Below are 22,613 nucleotides of genomic sequence, written 5' to 3'. Positions count from 1 at the left end.
AGTATTGCAGCTTCAGGTTTTCGCGCACTGCTACGTCGCTGGTTGCAGAAGTTGAAGGTGGAGCTGGAGCCTTTCTTCAATGAGGTTCCAGGTTCGTTGTAACATCCAGTACTCACGAGCGTGTGTTTTACGTCCAAGAACAACGGAGCTGGTCTCTGTTTAGACCATTTTGATGTGGTTCCACTCCGCGTTGGCAGAAATAGTGGAAGGTTTGAGAACGGAGAAGCGATTTCGCAGCTCTAACCGAAAGGCTTCGGATTTGTCTGGGTCCCACAGCTTGTTGACCTCAAGTCGTTTCCCTACCCTGGACGTCGAGCTGGCAGCACGAGCTACCGCTACTTTGAGCCGCACCTCGGCTACGACTAGATGGTGGTCGCTGTCGAAATCCGTGCCACGACGGTTGCGGACGTCGAGCAGTGATGAGCGCCATTTGGAGCTGATGGCAAGGTGGTCGGTTTGGTTCTTAGTGATTTCATCGGGTGAGTTCCATGTATACTAATGGTGGTCTCCATGTATAAAAACCGTGCCTCCCATGGTCAGGTCGTTGTCCTGGCAGAACTCCAAGAATCTCTCTCGGTTCTCGTTCCGTACTCCCATCCTTTGTATACCCATAATATGTGTCTTTGACAGCCGTCGTTGTCTGTTCAGTTCTCCCATGACGATTACTATGTCCTGTTTGCGGATGTTTTTCAAGGTCAGGTTGAGTGCACTGTAGAAATCGTCTTTGTCTTCCTCTGGTGCCGGGTTTGTAGGCGCATAGCACTGAACGACGGTTATCTTACGGGCTTTGCTGTTAAACCGGGCTGTAATGATTCTCTCTGAGATGGATTTCCAGTCCAGTAGGCTCTTCTTTGCGGCTTCAGAATGAAGGAGGAATCCCACGCCGTTTTTACGTACGTCCTCTTCATCTTCCTTCCCGGAGTAAAGAAATGTAAGGCCCCTGGACGTTCTCAGTTCACCGAATCCGTTTCTGCGCACTTTGCTGAGACCGAGTATCTGCAGTTTGTATCGCAACATTTCTGTTTCTGCTTGGGCAAGTCGGCTATCTTTGCTCAGTGTTCGCAGGTTCCAACGAGGAATTCGTGTCCGTATTTTCATGCCAAATGTCGTCGTAGTTTGATCGGTCCAGTTTTGCTTAAAAGATTAAAGAAACTGAAACTGTTTCAGTTTCTTTAATCTTTTTTGAGTTCAGTTTTGTGGGTAAGCGAATGATTGGAGCCTGTAGGTGTGCTCGGGTTTTTTCTCGGGTTTCCTCCCTGATGAGATTGGTTCTGTTTTGTGGCGCAGAAGACTCGCCTTTCACCCTGCACCTTCAGCTCAGCTGTATCTCGTGGTGTTGGCCTCGCGATTGCGCGGTACAGCAGTTCCCAGGAGGAACGGCGATGGCGTTGGTAACTTGGACTGAACAGGGCTCTGCTCAAATTCGGTGTTCCACCACTAACTAACACGACTGATGGTTTCTTGGCGTTTTATCGGTAATGCTGGTCTCACATCCAGCGATTCCCACCAAGACCATACCCTGGCTTCCCCCCTGGCATTAACTGACGTCGAGTGTAGCAATTTGTATGTCAGCATTTCTTCTGATAGCCTGTAGTCAGCTGTAGTCACCTAGCGTTCGCACATTCCAATAAGCAATTCGTGTCCTTGTTTTATACTAAAAGCCGTTGATATAAGATCGGTTCGGTTTTGCACTGTTTCGGTTTCAACAACCTTTTTAACTAAGGTAAGCCTAGCCCGAAGGTGGGGGTGTCACCACAGAACCTATGGGCATTCTTGGTTTTGTGTTTGTATCCTTTCTAGTGAGTAGTCTCCGTTTTGAAGCGCTGACGTGGCCTTTCGCCCTGCAGCCTCAGCTCACCTGCATCTTTTGGATGGCGGTCGCGCTTAGCACAGATACAGAAGATTCCAGAGGAACGAGCGTCTACGTGGATGACTCCGACGGGCTAGGACTCTGCTTGTTGGAGTTCCGCCATTTAACATCGCAGGGGGTTACTTGGCATTTCTGGGCAATGCTCTTCTCACTATCAACAAGCCTCAAGCCCACCAAGCTAGCAAAGCTTCTCCCCAAGCCTCTCTTCATTTTGGAGTATCTCATCGCAGTTCTTCTCCCTCCTGCCCTGTTCCCAATTTTATTTGGGGTCGGCGCAATATGTCATCCTCTTCCATTTTCCCCTGTCATCGTGCTTCGTCATACTGACACTCACGCCCACTATAACATATGACACTCGTCTCATCGCAGTTTTAGATTTCCTCGGGCCTCTAAATACTGGAAAGAGGACGAAGGCAGCGATTGACGAAGACCTGAAGCATATGCGACGTGCCTTGACGTGATGTCCTCTTCGATCCGTCCTGTTTCTGACACATCCCTGCCGAGGTATGTGAATTAGTGGTCCGTTCCACCCCCTCTGTGCCGATGAGTAACGGTAATGGGCACCTCATTCCTGGGTCTTCCGGGTGTTGATTTTTAGTCCCGTCTCCATAGCCTCTCGCTGTAGGTCGTTTTGTTTCGCTTGACTTAGGTCGTCAGCATAGTCCAAATCTTCCAATAAATTGGATAGCCCTCCCCCCCCCCTCTAAGCTATTGCGCTTGTTTTGGATGGTATGAACCTTGATGTCCAGAACGGTAAGGAAGAGGAGTGGTGACAGGAGACACCCGCCCAGGCGCTCATCCGCAAGATATGTCTTCCGAGACGAGGCCGTCGTGAGTCACCCTACAAGAATATTTCATGTAGATGGCCTTTAATATGGTACTTAATACTTATAGGGTACTTTATAATACTTTGGTGATCTTCTCGGGTACTCCAATTTCATGCAGCCGGTCCCAGATAAAATTCTATCGTAGCGTTTTTGCAGAGCAGTTTGCCGGAGATCGCAAGTCCCACACAGGTCAAGTACATTTCCCTTTGACGCCTTTTCAAGGACCATGCGGAAGGTGATGGTCTGGTCTTCGCACGATCGACTGTGTCGGAAGCTAGCTTGCTGTTTCAGAAAAAGAGGTTCGATGGTCCTCGACAACCTGTCCAAGATGATCAGGCAGGACACTTTACAAGGAATCGAGAGCAAACTGATGCTTCTCATTTTACCACATTCACTTGGTTAGGATAACTCTTCGGCTGATCAGATGTCTCGCAAAAGGGGCATTAGTTCGTTTGTAGCGGTTGTATGTCTCCTCTAAGCTTTTCCGCTGTGATTAGGTCGACTCCTGAGGCTTTCCCATGATTTAGTTTGCGGATAGCCTTCAATACCTCTTCCCCTATAGGAGAGGATACAGCAATTTTGAGGTTTTGTGTGGGCAAGCTGGCAGCAGGTATGGCTGCCATTACGGGTTCGTTTCGAACTCGAAAGATTTCCTCAAAATCCTCTCGCCAGCGCTGAAGCTGTCCCTCCGATGTCACGATCACTGGTCTATGTACCAGCCAAGCGCCTTAGTGCAGTTTGGGTGGAGCCGGATTACCAGGTCTCATAGATTTTTACGGCATGGATGCTTTAGGAAGGGACTGCATGACATGAGGCTGAGTGAGGTGACTGAATGTTACTGCGAAGAAGACAAGTGCTTGGATCACATATTTTAGAGGTGTCTATTTTACTTTTTATGCTAACTAAAATGTAGCCTGTAGGAATAAAGTGTGGGTTAGGTCGGGCAGCTAAGGCGAAGGTTTTCTTAGGTTCGCAGATGCTGCCCCAGAATGGAGAGAAAAGCAATCGCGGACAGAAGTAGAACTTGTAAAGGACTTAATAAGCGACTGCGGAGATACGCCTGTTTAAGTATGGGCTATGTCTCTCCACGTTGACAGCAGAAGTGGAGATTTCGTAGCTCTGGCCGAAAAGCTTCGCTTGCGTCGGGGTCCTGCAGCTATTGACGTCATTCGTATTGATGGCTCGGCTACTACTAGATTCCTCACCACGATGGTTGCGGACGTCGAGCAAGTTGGTCGATTTGATTCTTGGTGGTTCCATAGGATGAGTTCCATGTCTACTTATAGTATCCATGAGACTCCAGAAATCCGTCTTTGTTCCTGTTCCGTACTCCCAACATGGGTAAAAATAGGTCGGGAGGAATCATGGCCCCCTTAATTACCTTCCGCGTATCCTTACAGGTCCTCATTTGTCAAGGACACGTTTGTTTGGGGACGGGACGTGGCGCCCAGGTGTTGCCACTGTCCGAACGGTCCGTAGGTCACGGTGGAGCACACAGTCCAGGTGTGCCCTGCGTGGGAAGGGCACTGCCGGTTCCTCGGCGAGGCAATTGGCGGCGACCACCTCTCATGCCCCACCCTGCCCTCAAGCCATGGGCCGGAGTGAGAGGGAATGGGATGTTCTCGCCTCCTTCTGCGAAGCAGTGTAGCTAGAGAAGGAAGTGGCAGATAAACTTAGAATTAACGCCTTCATCCCAGCCGCTGCGGTGGGTGTGGGCCCCTGGTGACGAGAGCCGACTCCCATCTACCGAAGGCGTGGGTTTGTGTAGTTTATTTTCATAATCTGGTAGGTTCAGGCACTAACAGCAGTTAGTTTCTTGGCATTTTACAGGTGATGTTGGGCTCACATTCAGGGATTCCCATCAAGACCCTACCCCTTACTCCCTTCCCCAACTTGAATTGAATTATTGTGGATAGCTTATGGCTGCTATGTGTAGATTATTACTTTTTTCCGCGGTTTATTTGAGGGGCCGGACTCTGAACCTAGAATTTTACCGAAGTACTATATTTTATTTTAATAAGAACAGTAACAGACTTACACAATCAGTACACTTAACACAACATACAGTACATAAATCTGAAGTCCAATTATTTATGTACACAACATTCAAAGCTTTGCTAGAGAGAGAGACTAAAATGTAATCTCGACTCACTTTTAGTTCTCGATTTTAAAATCTCGATTTTTCACATCATTATTTATTTGGGACTAAAACCCTGCAACACTGGAAATGTCATTTTACTGACTAGAATTAAAAATCGTACTACAAATGACTTAGTTCTTACCCAACTTACTGATCTAGTATTACCCAAAGGATTGTTTACTCACACGATCACGTAAAAATTGTGTTTTTAAATATTCTTTTTTCTTATTCCAGAATCTGGCAGCTGAGAAAACGTACAACAATTTGGACGTGTCCCTGAAGACGGCGAACGAACATCGCAACGAGTGGTTCGAGGGCGTCCAGAAATGCACCCTGGATGAAACTCTCTTCGATGTCATGGAGAGGATAGTTCGCGCTGAAGTAAGATAAATTGCTATACTTATAAAGACAAATTAGGTTAAACATCTGAATTTTGGGCGTACTAACGATAGTTTCATAAACACTAGGACAGCACGCTTTTATTAATAGTAAGTGGACTTTTTTTTAACGACTTCAAAAATCATCAAATGACCCCTCCCGCTGGGTAAGCAGCGGTGAGGGAGTGTCAGACTCTTACTGACTAAAAACCGTCGTGTTCCGTCGTAGGCCTTTTATACACCATGGCCGCGGTAACTCTTTCGAACAACCCGCAGCCCCGGCAGGCCTTGGCCTTGCTGGGCCCCGCTGGGGTTGCTGACATCTCTTTGAGGAGCGCGTGGAACAACGCGCGCTGTCGACACGGGTCTGTCGTCTAAGCAGACAGAGGGACGATGAGCCACCCGAACTCACCGCCCACAGACCCACGCCTACGGTAGCCGGGAGTCATCTCGCGACATCCGGCGCCCGTGTTGTCTACTTGGTCCAGCACGGCGGCTGGAATGAGAGGTGTGAACTCTATCGTTCCGCCTCCTCCTTCTCGAGCATGACTGCTTCGCCGAAGAAGGCAACGGCATCCCAATCCCTCTCGCCCCAGACCAAAGCCTGGATCAGGGCCGGACCCGAGAGGTCGCCACCGCCTATAGCCTCGACCAGGACCCGGCGATGAACTTCTCACGAAGGGCACACGTGGACTGGGTGGTCCACCGTGTCTTCGGGGCTGTCCGCACAGTGGTGACACCCGGGCGCCTCCTCACGACCGATTCGATGCAGGTACCTCCCGAAACAACCGTGTCCGGTGAGGACCTGCGTCATGCGGTACGTGAGGGCGCCGTGACTCCTCCCGAGCCACTCCTCAAAGAGGGGACTTACCGCCACGATGGTGGCGTGCCCTGCACTGGGTTGCGACAGTCGCTCCCTCCAGGCCACCATGAGATCGCGCCGGAGCTCCGCCCGCTGCGCGACAACTTGCCGCGGCAACGGGGTATCCCCCTGGCGCAGTGTCTCCTCACGCCAGTCGTACAGGCGCAAGAAGACTCTCGCCTCCAGATCCCACGGTGGCAGTACGGCTAGTAGGCCAGCTGCTTCGCGGGAGATCGTGCGGTACCCCCGGATTTGCCTAATGGCTATCACCCTTTGGGGCACGTTCAGGTAGTGTATGGCCCGCGGCCGTACCGAACGTGCCCATACCGGGGCCCCGTAAAGGGCCATGGACCGCATGACTCCCGCGTAGAGTTTACGGCAGGGGGGGGGATGTCGTAGTGGCCTCGTGGATAAATAATCAACCTCTTAAGCATGAGTTTGGATTCTCTTCCAGGTCAGGTCATAATCACCACCATCACTAATCCTAATTTTCTAAGTATGTTTTGGAGGTCATTGACCGTGTTTCGGAGGGTACGATAAACTGTTGGTCCCGGCAGTCATTGAACGTCTTGGCAGTCCTTACCGGTGTTGCTGGGGAGTTTGTTCCACCACTTCTTCCCAGCAAAAACACATAGGAAGTGGTGAAGGGCGGGCGTTTTGGGGACTGTCTTTTGTAGATTTGACGTTCAAAAAGTGCTGATTTTCAGCCTACTTTGAATAAATGACTTTTGATTGATTGATTGATTGGTAGTTAGAAGCCAGTAAGTCTGAAACCAGTCTTACCATGGGGTATTGGGTTGCCCGAGTAACTGGGTTGAAAAGGTCAGATAGGCAGTCTGCACAGATAGCAGTACTCAGCTGCATCCGGTTAGACTGGAAGTCAACCCCAACACAGTTGAGAAAAAGGTAGGCAGATGATGACGTTAAATTCCTATCTTCCGGCTTCGTCATCAGATCTTGAAGCCTAATCGAGGTCAAAGTTTGTTACAAGAACTTTCTAGTAAGTCCAAACAAAAGACAACTATAGTACGATGATCTATCATGAAGTTCCATTTCGCATCTTCCGGCCCCATCAGCAGATCAGTTCATAAACTGTATACAGCTGCCAATTTTCATGTCCCTACGGTCTTCGGAAGACGGTGAAGTTAGTTACCTTAGATGCCATTACATGATAACTGTAGAAGAGGTGATGGCCGTTGTCGTTATAAGGGCGTCACAACGGATCTCCCTAGAGTTCCCAGCGTCTCCATATTTCCACCTCTTCGGCCTGTATGACATCCTCTTGAAGGGTGGTCTTCGCCTGCATCCCTCGTACCGCTTCGCTTCCTCTGCTTGCGGTGTCTGGTATACAGGTGTCGGGCTGTCAAAGTAGCCTAGCGACCCAAATTCTTCAAACTGCCTATTTCCACCGGCTTGCATCAAGAATGGCTACCCTTCCGCGTCGCCCACTACGAGTCTGCAACATTCATCACCGACGAGAACATCAACAGATTAAGAGGAAACTTGGAAGGAAAGAACTTGCCAGAGAAGCAGTTGAAAGTTACTCATCAGCAATAAGCACCCTTCAGAAGTGATGAATGATGTTGATGAAATAATGGTGTTCAGAAAAAATGGAGTCACTGAGGTACACTAGTGGACAACCTGACGCACGCGATCCGGTACCGCTATTGCTACTTCGACGCAACCCAAAAAAGATCCCTGCCTCATCAAGATAGAGAATTTCCTCAAGAGGTAAGCAGAACTGTGCGGACCCGCGCTGCCTGAACAGGTGGCAGAACCATCGACAACCGTTCCTCCAAAGAAGATTCAGCTGGTAACCAACGTCACTGAAAAGAGCAACACACCGAAGTGCTTCGTGTGCTACGAGACCCTCAACATCAGAGTGCGACACATTTAAGAAGATGAAAACCAATTCAAGATGGGATGCTGCGAAATCCAAACGCTTCTGCTTGAGATGCCTACGATATACGTCCAAGATTCTTGAACGGGGCCATGTGGTTTTAACGGGTGCAAGTCCACGCGTCACAAGCTGCTTCATCATGAAAAGAAGATATCAGGCTGAGAAGACAGAAAATACAGAAAACGACTCGAAAAAATAAGTCATCAATTTGACGTGAACAGTGAAGAAGTAATCCTGTCTGAAGATTCTGCCGGTCTGAATGAATGGGTCAAAAGGAACAGTCAACACATTCGCATTGATGGACGACGGGTCAACGGTCACACTCGTCGACGTCAACGTCACTTCGAGCATCGGAGCAACAGGACCCGTAGATCCACTGAAAATATATACCATCAACCAGTTGAAGACTGCGGACTCAGCATTGAGAAGAGTGATCATCGGGCTGAAAAGGGTCAACAAATATGAAGACCAATTACAAGCAAGAATAGTGAAGAACCTACAAATCTCCTCTCAACGGATTCCACGCAAACTAGTGGAATCTTATATACTCCAATACGAAGCCACGCATCCTCATTGGGCAAGATAACTGGCATCTTCTGTTGACGGAAGCGACACTCCTGGAAGCACTGGATGTGGAAAACTTAACAGAAGACCTAGAGCTATACAAAACAGAAGAGCAAACTAAACGAGTATTGGGTGTCATCTGACAATTAACCTCTAACATGGCAAGAATACCTACAACTCTCATCGACGGAAAACGAATGATGAAGAGTGAGGCCTTGCGCATCGTAATGTTACTCTTCGACCCATTGGGACTTGCCTCACCTGTCACCATCAGGGCGACACAACTACTCTAGAAAGTTTGGCGTCGGGGAACAACATGGAACGACCACATAGACTGGATGGGACAGTGGGAGTCGTGGATGGGACTGAAAAGTCTCCTCGACGGCGATCTCGCCGTGGTACTTGTACTAAAGCGACGCCGCCTCCCTCAAACTTCATGCCTTCAGTGACGTTGGCCAGTCGGCCTAATAGGCGGTCCTATTCTGGAGGGTTGCAACATCAGGCGGCTTGGCAATGTCTCTCTTCCTGACTTCTGGCCTATAGAACCTGTGAAGACCCCAGAAGGAGAAAAACCCTCCGAAGAAGAGAAGATGCAACTTTAGCAAGATTCTTCCTTAGGGACCGCCTCCAATACGCGACAGTACGCATCATTGACCTTCGTAGAGTTGTCAGCCAGAAGATCAACTGCCGATGAAAAAATAAGAATAAAGAAGCAGATCCCACATGGAAGAACAGCCTACGACAGCGAAACCACATGCACCCCACCAAAGAAGAGATCGACATTCAACCTGCCACTCATATCCAACCTCCTTAAGAAAGCTGAAGAGCTCCTGATGCCATCTTCACAAGAAGAGGCCTTTGCCTAAGAAATAGAATATTTGTATATCAGGAAGCCAGTAGGCTAAAACTTAGATGAAAACGTCAAGAGTCCATTAGTCGTTGATGGACAACATCAAACAGTGAAGCTATGGATTCGGCCAGTTCATCGGCACCTCGATCACGCCGGTGTCGAGGCAACCATCAACGAATGTCGGCAACATTACTGGTTACTAAGATTGCGTTGGCCTGGCTTTACATTCCGCCTGGAGCTGTGTTCACGGGCATTGCCTGAGAGCGTATGGTACGGTGCGTAAACAACGCGCTCCGTAAAAGCGACACTGCACGAGTTCCACCGAAGAAGTCCTGGCCACTCTACTAACTGAAGTAGAGTACACCGTCAACAGTCGCCACGTCTCCGTCAGTGCAGAAGATCCCGAGGCCCTGACTTCCAATCATTTCCTACTGGGGGTCCGTGATTGCTGCCATGCTGGGAAGCGAGGAAGCAAGGGACGTGTTAGCCTCCTTCTGTGAGGACGTCATGTCACAAAAGTAGCCGGCAAAACGCATGCAGGAGAACGAACCTCTCGCGGGGCCGCTCCGCAGATGAAGAAGGTGTGGAAGTCAGCGAACACAACGTCCATCCCCATCCGCCCCGGGGGGTGATCAGTGGGCGCCAGGCGCGGGGGTGCCACCGCCTGCATCACAAGGACCGCCCCCTTGTGCACCGGCCATTATAAGGTCCCCTCTCCACTGGGGGGAGGCATGAGGGGCTTGCCGTGAGGCGGGCAATCGCCGGTGGGGGACTGGACGCCATAGATTCCCAGACCCTCTCCACTCAGGTGAAGTCGGAGTGCCGCTGGGCCTTTTTAAGTGGGTATACCGGGAACCGTGTGTGTACCGGGAAGCCCACATACCCCTCTCCCGTCTCCGATAATAGCATTTTTTACCCAGAGACAAAAAAAGGGCTCTGCTGGGTGAAGGACTACCTTCCCGATCTCCAGTATCGGCGCGAACCCCCCGGACGAGGTCAAGAGGTCAAGGTGCAGATCGTCGACCTCAATCAACCCCGCAACCTGCGGATGCGAGGACGAGTCATCGCGGTGTATCCTGACGGTGGACGGGCAGACCAAGGAAGGTGTCCTACCGGCCAGTGATTAAGTTGGTGATCCTGCCCCTGCCTACAGACGACGTGCCCGCACCCGAACGAGATACGATGCAGTCGCACGGCGCATATTGTGCGAGGCTATTGACGAATAGATAAATCTTATAATAATTGTGTGAGATGATCAACCAATAGAAAAATTGTAAATAATAGAGCAGATAAGTTTGCAGTAGAAGTATTCTGATTGGAAAAAAATTGTGGTCGCTCAATCAGGAGATTTGGAGATTGCTTTATAGTGGCGGACCTACATCGCAGCCCGGGCGATAAAACCAACACCCTTGGTTCCGTTTGGAAAGACATAGACATAACCGTGACGTTCTACTTTGGGGTAAGGAGATTAACGGTGGCAGGAGCACCTGCTCCCCAAGAAGTCCTCCGGAAGTCGTGGTTGCCTGGTGGGCAAAGAACCAACCTCTCGAGTATGAGGGCGTGGGTTGGATTCCAGGTCAGGCAAGTACCAATGCAACTTTTCTAAGTTTGTATGTACTTTCTAAGAATTTCTTAGACACCAATGACTGTGTTTCGGATGGCACGTTAAACTGTAGGTCCCGGCGGACATTGAACATCCTTGGCAGTGGTTACGGGTAGTCAGAAGCCAGTAAGTCTGATACCAGTGTAACCAAGGGGTATTGGGTTTCCCGGGTAACTGGGTTGAGGGGGTCAGTTAGTACAGTAAAGCACTAGTACCAGCTACATCCGGTTACACTGGAAGCCGACTCCAACATAGTTGGGAAAAAGGCTCGGAGGATGATGAGGAGCATCTGCTATGCGGCAGGGTAAGTGCAAGGCGAGCCCATTCTTTCTCCCACACGTAGTCGCTCTGCTCGGCAGAGGATCTCGCTTGGGGCGATCCTCCCAGAGCAGGATAACCTGCCTTCTTTGGGATGGCTGCCTCTGGGCTCCACCGGGCAGAATATCAGATGCTGGCACCGAGGGGAGTCTCGCGACGTTAGCACCGTTAGTGCAAGGGTCGGCCTCCTCCGCCATCATCTCCAGTGTCACTGCAGCTTCCGCAGTTGCTGCCATCACTGATGCTACTGCCGCTACCGCTTCCGTCGTTGTAGCTCCAAGAACCGCGCCAGCAAAGCCCTCACCCTGGGAGTGGAGGAAGTCGTGATGGAATGTCAGTAATGCTCTTACGCTACCTCCAGGCGACATCAACCATCGCGCCCGTGCCCAGGCCCTATTGCTCCAAAGCATGGCGCAGTGATCGATCGACATCGCCGTGGTCAGTGAGCCGTAATTTGTCCTACCCAGGGATAACTGGGTGAAGAGCCTTAGCGGTTCAGTGACCACAACCCCCTCCTGTAGTTTTCTATAGCGTCGGAAGCCTTCCCTTCCCGTCCTGTGCTCCCGGACCTCGATGCCAAGAACTAGGCTTGGGGCTCCCCATAAACGGATGCGTGGGGTAGGATGACTTGGTGCCGGGAACAGGCTTGGTCACTCTGACCGTGGTTTTTGTCCCCACATGTGTACTGTCCCCACATGTGTACGGATGCAGGGCGAATCAATGGTGGTCATTTCTTTTGCCGGCCCCTTCTGCTCTTCGACGTGTCATTATTTATTAGACTGACGCATCGAGGAGAGGGTGGAGACCTTCTCCGATCATCGGACGTCTCTTTCTAGAACCCGAGAATCCTACAGTCCCCGAGTTGGCCACGTTGGGCACTGAAGCACCTCGACCGGGAGCTTCTCCTCGAAGCCTTAGTCGTGCAGGCTTGGGTGTCATCACCGAACCGACGAGGCGGTGGAGTGGTCCCGGGAGGCCATGTCCGAGATCTGTGACATGGCCATGCCCCGAGTCCTGCCAGTACGCGCCCGACGCCAGGGGTACTGGTGGTCCAGCGAGATTGCGGCCCTTCGAGAGGCGTGCGTCGCTGCGAGACACCTGTACACCAGACACCGCAGGCTGCGCATCCAACCTCCGGATGCAGAGGCCAGGAAAGCGGAGCTGTACGAAGAATCCAAAGTGGTGAAGACTGTCCTCCAAGAGGCTGTCATACTGGCCAAAGAGGTGGCCTATGACGAGATGCTGGGGACTCTTAATATGATATGGGGCAAATTCCGTCCCTGGGGCCCCCTGCTGACTTAGGTCTCCGGCCTCAGCTGGTAGAGGAGGTAGTCAGAGCTCTGTTCCCTTTGCGCCTGGCGCATTCGGCCTCTCCCATGGCTCGCGTCGTCAGAAGTGGACCACACACTCGACGACGAAGTCACATAGGCTGACTAGTGTGGACCTGAGAGTGGTGGAAGCCATCCTTCAACCTAAAAAATACGCTCCCAGGGTCTGATGGCTTGCTTGGAGAGGCCTGGGCCCTGGCCTCGACTGGGGGGGCTTCTAAGCGCAAGCTTGGATAGGGGCCAGTTCCCACTTCGTTGGAAGACATGGAAACTGGTCCTTATCCAGAAGCCCACTGTAGTTTCTCCGTCCGCATCTCGACCCATCGTGCTGCTCGACGAGGTGAGCAAGCTTTGAAATAGTACGCCGAGCACCTTGGTGGATTGGGCCGAACCTTGCATAACACCAATTTGAAGTCTCTTCACGACGAGGGATACTGTGTGAGGTGGGTTCGTCTTGACATTGATAAACGCCCTCAACACCCTTCCCTGGGGTTGTATTAGGGAGGCACCCCGGTACCACTGATCTACCTTCGTCGTGTACTCAAAGCCTTTCTGTCGGATAGGTCCGTCATTGCCGAGCCGTGTAGCGACGGCTTAACCCTTATGTGAGTGACGAGGTACCCGGGTATCTTTTGCATTTTCAAATTTAAAGAAAAGTATGTTTTACGCTCTGTAGGTGGCTGTGATTTCCTGAGAGCTCTTAACTATTTATAAATTATATATTTTTTAATCTTTTAACCCAGTCAACTGTTTACAATGTATTGTGGAAACCAAAACATAATATAAACTCACAACAGAGTGACAAGGTACCCGGGTACCTCCTTATAATTTGGTATTATATATGTTTTATTTCTATAAAAGTTACAAATTCTTTGTTTATGCAGAACTTGTACATCTTGGACGAGTTACTGCATGTTCATCACAAACTGGTTTTTTTACATTTAGTGCAAGCTTTTCGTGATTTTGTTTTGGCTTGCGTTTGAGTTCTCTAGGCTGCATATGTAGCAACTTCCTACGACTACAACACGCTCTGTAGAATCTCGTCTGGTCCGACTTACAGAAGTTGTAGATCCAGAAGGAATCGAAAGCCTAAGTTCTTGGCCAAGCACCTGCATTGCAGATCTTACATATAATTTTGATGTCACAATGGATTTTTTTGATCTTTCTTCTATATTTTTACCACACCGTTGTAGACTCAATGATTTCAAAAACTTTCTACGTCTGTCACTCGAGACAAATTGTGTGTTATGTTCCGTGTAAATGATATATGCTGCCAAAGCTATTGCAGCTATTGCTATTGCAGCAGCATATATCATTTTCCAAAGCTGCAATATCAATAATATTGTAAAAAAAAGTGCTAAAGGCCACCAATTCGTTCTGTGTTTCATGGTGTATTCTGCTAACAACTTATCCATATTGTCCTCCACTTTTGGTTTTGTTATATTATAAAATTATTTCTGGCTTGGCAGTTTCCTTTTCACTTTCAATAACTAGTGACATGTGCATTGATGACAACATTATTACTGCTTTATTCATTTCGGATACATAGGAGCACAAAGTTGCTTATTTTCTAAAGGCGAAGTTAGAAGCATACTTAAATCACCCTCTCCTTGTGTGCTTGCATATTTGGAGGAAGAAACCGTTTGTTTTTTTTTCTTATAGTTCTAACTAGTGTCATGTTCCACGAATTCAAGGAATGAGGCAGTTGAAGAGATATAAAAAAAATATCCGTAGTTACATTTAGTCCTGAATTGTTATATTTAGCCAAGAGATCTAACACGATGTATTGAATGGATTCAAGTGTTTCTTGTGTTTGTCCGATCGTCAACTGTTTAGCTTAACTAAAATAATAATATTCAAAGTGAGGGTAATTTTAAAACAGACCTTGATTGTTTACATTACGTCTAAACTGTATGAAGGTACCCGGGTACCTCGTCACTCTAATAAAGGTGTTTTATTCGTCACTCACATAAGGGTTAAGAATACATATGTCGCTACCCCCTTCTTCCAGTGGGTGTCGTAGAAGTCGACTAATGGAGTCAAAAATGCACCGAACACCAGTGCGAGAGAAGGAAAACTCGAAAAAAACCCTCTAGCAACCCGTCTGGCCAGCGTGATAGCAGTAGGCTAAATACCTCTATGAGCAGCACAAAAAAGCCACGGCCCCTAGTTCCCGGCAGTCCCGCTATTCCCGGTCACGGTGGCGACCGTGGTTACGGCGGGACAGGGGGTGCGAAGAATCTCCGGGTTACGGGAGGCCACCAAACACAACTGACTCTTGCGACGTACAACGACCGCACGCTACGGCTTGACTCGCATCTGGCGCAACTCGAGGTGGAACTTGGGAAGATTAGGTGGCACATATTAGGGTTATGTGAAGTTCGAAGAGAGGGGGAGGACACCATAACCCTCGAATCAGGTCACCTTATGTACTTCCGAGAGGGAGACCAACAATCCCAAGGTGGCGTTGGGTTTCTGGTTAATAAGTCCCTAGCTGATAACGTTGTGGAGGTGTCTAGTGTGTCGAACAGGGTAGCGTACCTTATCATAAAGCTCACCGACAGGTATAGCCTCAAGGTAGTGTAAGTGTACGCACCGACTTCGACACATTCAGATGATGAAGTGGATGATATGTTTGATGATATATCAAGGGCCCTCCACTTCACTACAAAGACCCATTACACCGTTGTCATGGGGGACTTTAACGCTAAAGTGGGAGTACAGATTTGCGGCGAATCGGCAGTAGGATCTCATGGATTTGGAAGCATTAATCATAGGGGGCAAATGCTCGTCAACTTCCTCGAACGCGAGGGGCTCTTTTTGATGAACTCCTTTTTCAAAAAGCAGCCCCAAAGGAAGTGGACGTGGCAAAGCCCCGACACTATGACTAAAAATGAGATTGACTTCATCATGACGAACAGGAAGCACATATTCAGAGACGTCTCCGTGATCAATAGGTTTAATACCGGGAGCGATCACCGACTTGTCCGAGGCTCTATGAATATCAACTTCAAGGCCGAACGTTTCCGTCTGATGAAGGCCGGGCTCCGACCAACACTGCTCCAAACCATGACAGGATCTGAAACGTTCCAGTCGAATCTGGAGAACCGATTTGCCGCCGTGGAAACCACAACAGACGTTAACCAGAACCATGAATATGTGGTTCGGATCCTCAGTGAGGAAGGTTCGAGATTCTGTAACATGCAGCGTAAGGGCAAGAAATCAAAGCTTTCGGAAGAGACATTAGGGCTTATGAAGAAACGACGTGAAAACCCGCCTGTCACTTCGTCAGCTAAGCGGGCTCTAAACCAAGAGATCAACAAGCACATACGACGCGACCTCCGGTGCTCCAATACTCTTGCCATTGAAAGAGCAATTGAGCTGAATCGGGGATCAAAGGTGTTCGTACAATCTCTTGGAAGAAGCCACTTGACGAAGCTGACCACAACAAGTGGAGAAGTCGTTTCTTCGGTGCCGGCAGTCCTTTCGGAAGTGGAAAATTTCTATGGCCGGTTATACGCATCGCATGCATCTCGACCTGATCCCGGAAATGAGGATTCTAGAGCCACATTAACACGCCATTTCACCGAAGACCTGCCAGAAGTCAGCAGTGGCGAAATCGAGATTGCTCTGAGACAGCTTAAAAATGGAAAAGCCCCTGGTGAGGATGGCATTACAACAGAGCTATTAAAAGCAGGAGGAAACCCCTTACTGGGGGAGCTCCAGAATCTTTTTAATGCCGTCCTATTTGAAGGGAGAACTCCAGAGGCGTGGAGTAGGAGTGTTGTCGTCCTGTTCTTCAAAAAGGGAGACAAAACCCAGCTGAAGAACTATCGACCCATTTCCCTCCTAAGCCACGTCTATAAGCTGTTCTCAAGAGTGATCACGAACCGACTTGCGCGAAGACTCGACGAATTCCAACCACCGGAGCAGGCTGGGTTTCGGAGCGGATACGGCACCATAGACCACATCCACACAGTGCGGCAGATTATACAGAAGACCGAAGAGTATAATCAGCCCCTGTGTCTAGCATTTGTGGACTATGAAAAGGCCTTTGACTCGGTTGAAATCTGGTCTGTTCTGGAGTCCCTGCAGCGTTGTCAAGTAGATTGGCGATACATCCAAGTGATGAGATGTCTTTACGAAGCCGCTACAATGTCCGTCCAAGTACAGAATCAGCAAACAAGGCCCATACCGTTGCATCGAGGAGTGAGACAAGGGGATGTTATTTCCCCGAAACTGTTCACTAATGCAATGGAGGATATGTTCAAGACGCTGAACTGGAAAGGACGCGGCATCAACATCAATGGCGAACACATCTCTCACTTGCGATTTGCTGACGATATCGTCATCATGGCGGAAACGCTGCAGGACCTACAACAGATGCTGAACGACCTGGCTGAATCTTCTCTACGCATCGGCCTACGGATGAACTTGGACAAAACCAAGGTCATGTTCAATGCACATGTTCTACCGGAACCGATTGCGATACACGGCGCCGTTCTCGAAGTTGTTCGGAAATATGTATACCTCGGGCAGACATTGCAGTTAGGTAGAAACAAATTTGAGGACGAGGTGAATAGGAGAATTCAGTTGGGTTGGGCTGCATTTGGGAAGCTACGTCGAGTCCTAATATCGTCGATCCCACAGTGCCTAAAGACAAAAGTCTTCAATCAGTGCGTCCTACCTGTCATGACTTACGGAGCCGAAACGTGGACACTGTCGGTACGGCTGGTTCACAAGTTTAAAGTCGCTCAGCGGGCTATGGAAAGGGCTATGCTTGGCATTTCTCTGCGGGATCGCATCAGTAATGAGGTAATCCGTCAGAGAACCAAGGTCATCGACATAGCCCACTGAATCAGCAAGCTGAAGTGGCAGTGGGCTGGCCATATTAGCCGAAGAACCGATAACCGTTGGGGTAAACGAGTTCTAGAGTGGAGACCACGCCTCGGCAAACGTAGTGTAGGACGTCCCCAGGCACGGTGGAGTGATGACTTGCGCAAGACGGCTGGCAGGAGCTGGATACGAGAAGCCGAAAATCGATCTCAGTGGCGTGCACTTGGAGAGGCCTATGTCCAGCAGTGGACTGCGATAGGCTGATGATGAGGTCCGTCATTTACCCCGGTCACAATGGTACTGACAAGAGATGTTGTGTGGTGTTCCACTGGGATCGATTCTGGGGTTGTTCCTGTGGAACATCGGGTACGACTGGATCTGGACTGACTGACGACTTTTTTTTTTTTTTAACGACGTCAAAAATCATCAAATGACCCCTCCCGCTGTGGGTTAGCAGCGGTGAGGGAGTGTCAGACTCTTATTGACTAAAAACCGTCGTGTTCCGTCATAGGCCTTTTATGTACCAGGGTCGCGGTATCTCTTTCGAACAACCCGCAGCCCCGGCAGGCCTTGGCCCTACTGGGCCCTGCTGGGGTTGCTGACATCTCTTTGAGGAGCGTCGACACGGGTCTGTCGTCTAAGCAGACAGAGGGACGATGAGCCACCCGAACTCACCGCCCACAGACCCGACTGTCTGACGACTGGGCTGCTGAGAGGAGGTGGCCTTGCACAATTCCGAGGCTATGTGCTTTCATGGGCGTCGAAATGCACCATCGTCAGTTTCCCGTGTGATCGTGGAAGGAAACCACATCGGCGTCGAGCTAGCGATGAAGTACCTGGGGCTCGTGCTGGACCTCATCGACCATTACCGAAGTTTGGGCCCCAAACTAGAGAAAGCAGGCGCTGCCTCCAAGCGGGGGGGTCTCCTGGCGCGATCTCGTGGTGGCATGGAGGGAGCGACCCCGTGCAGGGTTTAATTGTGGCGATTAGTCCTTTCTTTAAGGGGTGGCTTCGAGGAGTCATGCCTTCACTTTCCACGTGACGCAGTGACGTGACGGTCCTCACCGATACCGTTGTTTCGGGAGGTACCTGCATCGGATCGAATGGGGGGTGGCGCCCAGATGTTACTTCTGTGCGGAAGGCCCAGAGGATACGGTGGAGCGCACAGACCAGATGTTCTCTTCCTGGGAATATCATGCTTGGTCGGAATATCGTGGCTTCCTGGGAATATCGTGGCGGCAACTGGCGTCGGCAACCTTCACGCCCGGCCCTGGTCCGGGGCGAGAAGAAATGGGATGTCATCGCCTCCTTCTGCGAAGCAGTCATGCTAGAGAAAGAGAATACGGCGGAGCGACTGGGAATTCGCACTTTTCACCCCAGCCGCTGGTTTGGCCGTGGAAGACACCCTAAGCGCCGGGTGTCGAGAGATGACTCCCGGCCAGCGTAGGCGTGGGGCTGTGGGTGGTGAGTTTCGGGTGGCTCATCATACTCTTATCAAGAAGAGTCAGCAAACTCCAGTGGAGCCAACCAGGGCTAATGCCTGCTGGGGCTGCGGAATCGTTCGCAATAGTTACAGTTACAGTCGCGGCCCTAGTACACTAATGGCTTAAGAACAGATAGACTCCCTGCACCCACAGCGGGATCATTTGACGATATCCCATCAAAAAAAGGTGTCATTACATATTTAGTTATAAATACAGGTCGATCTAATAATCTACATCAATAAAAGCGTGTTAGACCCCTAAATGCCCAACTGAAAATGGATCAACTGCTTTCCCAGCTAAACATTTTTCATTTTTATGATCTGCTATAAAAATTCATTTAATAATTGAATGTTGGAAAATTGTAGATTTTTTTTAAGATAAAATTGAGTCAGCTATTGACACAGGGTTTCCTTTTCGCTGGCCCTACTACCCAATTCAAAAAAAAAAAAAAAAAAAAAACAAGCCTAACAAAAAATATCAATATTACGTATGTCATTAATTATCCGTTTTTTTAATGTATTTCTTTTGATTACTTTCAGGTGCATCGTCTAGTGGTCGTCGACGAGAATGATAAAGTGATTGGTATCATATCGCTTTCTGACCTCCTAATGTACCTCGTTTTACGTCCCACCGGGGAATGCAACGCCGGGGGTACCAGCCTCAGGAACGAACACTCGTCCATTGAAGAAAAAGACGAGGGCGCCACAGAGGCAACCAATGACACTGCAGAAAAGGTCAAGGTCGAAATCACCGTCGAAGGTCAAACCGAAGGTCAAGGTGAAGGTCAACCCGAAAGTGCCAACACTGAGGAGGCTAAAGAGTGCCAAGATTCGTAAAGTGTTGAGTTTTTTAGTTTGTGATGTGTCGAAGGAGCGCGGTTTATTTTTGTTTGCATTTCCATTTTCGTAAAACTTTTAGCGGTAGTGAGTAACCAGTACAAGGTTTTTGTTGATCTGGATTTAAAATGCTATTGATTTTGCAAAATCATGCAATTTTGTTGACGATTTGTATACAAAGGTGATAATCATTGAGTTACGATATTATACGTTTATAGCGGTCAATATGGAATTATATGCTTTTAAATCATGCTAAAAATTTACGTTTGAAGTTATAAAGACTATTTCAAGGTCATTTTATGAAATGTCATTTATGAATATTGGATAGAAGAGTAGCTTCTATTATATATAGCTTTTGTAACCAGGACTGTAATTATGTACCATCAGACAATTCGTCAATTATGTCAAAGTAAATACTATAATCATCATCATCGGCAAGAATCTTGAGCGCTGACCTGCACCTGCGCAGAAGTGATTTATTGGGTCCCTTTTGTGGTATGAAGTGAGGCGCGGGGGCGTTGAAAAGCGGTGAATTGGCCCGCAGCGCATCGCGTCATAGCCTTCACTCGGGATTGGTTCTTTACTAATAAATCACTTCTGCGCAGGGGTAGGTCAGCGCTCAAGATTCGTGCCGATGATTATACCAAGCTTTTACTATATGGAGCAACCATTTAAAAGATCATAGATTTTGGTTGTGATAAAAAACCAAAACAAGTTTTGTTTCACTTTGAAAAGTTTTGTTATTTCTTTTTCAATTCCAGTTTTGATACGATATTTATGTGTATATTCCATATTTGTTTGTATAATTTTGTGGTTTCACCTCACGTTGTATTATTCCTCCATATTGTGACTAATTATGTTTTGTACCGATAGAATATTAAACCAATAGAATCAAAAATCTGATTAAAATGTTCTATAATCTGTATATTTTCAATATTTATTCGTTTAGCATAGGAATTAGCATTGTTCATATTCTTGGAGCTTCAAATTAAGTTCAATAGATCCATTTTTCAAAAATGTGTCAAATTCTAAAATTCTATTCATATTATAACAGAATATTAGCTGTGTTAATTCCTCTCTACAGTTCTAAGAAGATTTTTTTTGGCATTAGGATTAAATACACCTGGGGCCCGATTCTCCTAATTTTACTTAAGCGCCATTCGATTGACCTTCGACTCGATTCGACTGAGATCCAATCCCGACTCGATTACGATTGAAGCGTATGTGGCATTCCGCTACTTTTTCTTTGAAATAAACGTTTTTATCCTTTTCTGTCATTCAATAATGAATCATTTTGTCTGCAAATGATTTACGATTGCAAAATGATTGTACAGCAAACTACCGTATAGACCAAAATCATCAAAATAGCAGACCAATCGCACACCAATCAAATGTCAATCGAATACGATTGGTCTTTTATTATTAGCAGAATGCCCGATATGGTTAAAACTGCTATTACGATCATATTGCGATTCGATTTCTATTCGATTTTGACATTATTAACTTAGGAGAATCGGGGCCCTGCATTCTATCGGTATTTAGACAAATTAACTGTACCTAACATAGAAAAAAATACTATACTCCGTTTGAATAGGCACTTATTAAAGGTAAAAATTCTTGATATCACTTTTTATTCAAAAACTCAATTTGAAAACGCAAAATCATCAACAATTGTATGTAAATAACAATAACTGAATCTATTGAATCATTATTGAAATCAGTAGTATATTTGTTTGAAAGTTATTTGTAAAAAAGTGCTACCAAGATTGAATACCTTTTGTGAAGAGCCTATTCGAATAAAGTATAGACACGTACAATTGCAAGTTACGATAGTATACATTTGTAAGGCGGTACGCTCAACCGTCGTAATTAAAAGTGGCGTAACTACATCTTTGAAAAAGGACACTTACGCCCTCATTAATTACGACGGCAATCCAGGAACGGAATATTTAATTATTGTTTGTAACACCACCATGTTTATCGAGTAGTAAAAATAATAAAAAAATATTAAAATACATCTTTATCTCATATTATCATATTCGATTCGATATAATCGTAAATGTTATGTAGCTGGTGTAATCATTCAACGTTCACCTTTTAAATGTAATAGTGTAGCAAGATGACAGTGTCGAGTGAGAGTAACCGCTCACTGGAAACTAAAATGTCGGCCGACTGTTGCCCGATTGTAGGTAAATGTTTCTTTTTTTTGTCGTGAATTTAATCAATTTTTTGTCGGTCTGACTTTGTATTGTATTCCATTCATTTCCATATTGATTTAGAGGTATAAGCCCGAACTGACTATGGGCCGACGAAAAGTTTGTAGTGTGCGGGTACTCTAAAAGTTCTCCTAGGAAAGAATATCCGCCGAACTAACACCTTTTTTTTGTTATTTATACTCCTTTGTTTGATAGTAATGACTCGAAGAGTAAAGCCCAGATTCCATTGCAGAAGTTTTTAAACAGGCAATGGACTTTTTTCCCCTCATGTGCGCATGAGTGGGTAAGTTATGAATAAATAAATTCTATTGGTTGTTTAAAACCCTGGCTCTTCTTTTGCGGAGTCTGCGCCTTAAACGTATTTACACAAATATAGTTAATATTGCTCAATATACCCCATGTATTAAGTTGATTTTAAAAATCAATGACATCAAAATCTGTATACTTATTTTTGAGGTAGGTTCGATTTATTACTAACAAACAAACTAATTGTATACCGATGCTTCCCGTAAGTATTATAAAATTGTGTTATTAGAATAACTTAAAAATAAAGATTACTGTTATATGTTGTATCATTAAATTCATATAAATGGTTTTTGTAA

At 47.5% G+C, this 22,613-nt stretch overlaps 1 protein-coding gene across 1 annotated transcript in view; it reads left to right on the top strand.

Annotated features, from left to right (window-relative positions):
• Positions 1–20,917, top strand: part of LOC124644741 — a 112,311-nt gene extending 91,394 nt beyond the window's left edge. The window contains exons 15-16 of the mRNA XM_047184235.1: positions 5,072–5,218; positions 19,499–20,917. Of these exons, the coding sequence (XP_047040191.1) occupies positions 5,072–5,218; positions 19,499–19,795 (444 nt within the window). The 3' untranslated portion in view covers positions 19,796–20,917. The remainder of the gene's footprint in view (positions 1–5,071; positions 5,219–19,498) is intronic.
• Positions 20,918–22,613: the final 1,696 nt, after the last annotated feature.

Source organism: Helicoverpa zea, chromosome 31 (assembly GCF_022581195.2).
Source record: "Helicoverpa zea isolate HzStark_Cry1AcR chromosome 31, ilHelZeax1.1, whole genome shotgun sequence".
NCBI classification, from domain to species: domain Eukaryota; kingdom Metazoa; phylum Arthropoda; class Insecta; order Lepidoptera; family Noctuidae; genus Helicoverpa; species Helicoverpa zea.
This window is presented reverse-complemented; position numbering and strand designations above follow the sequence as displayed.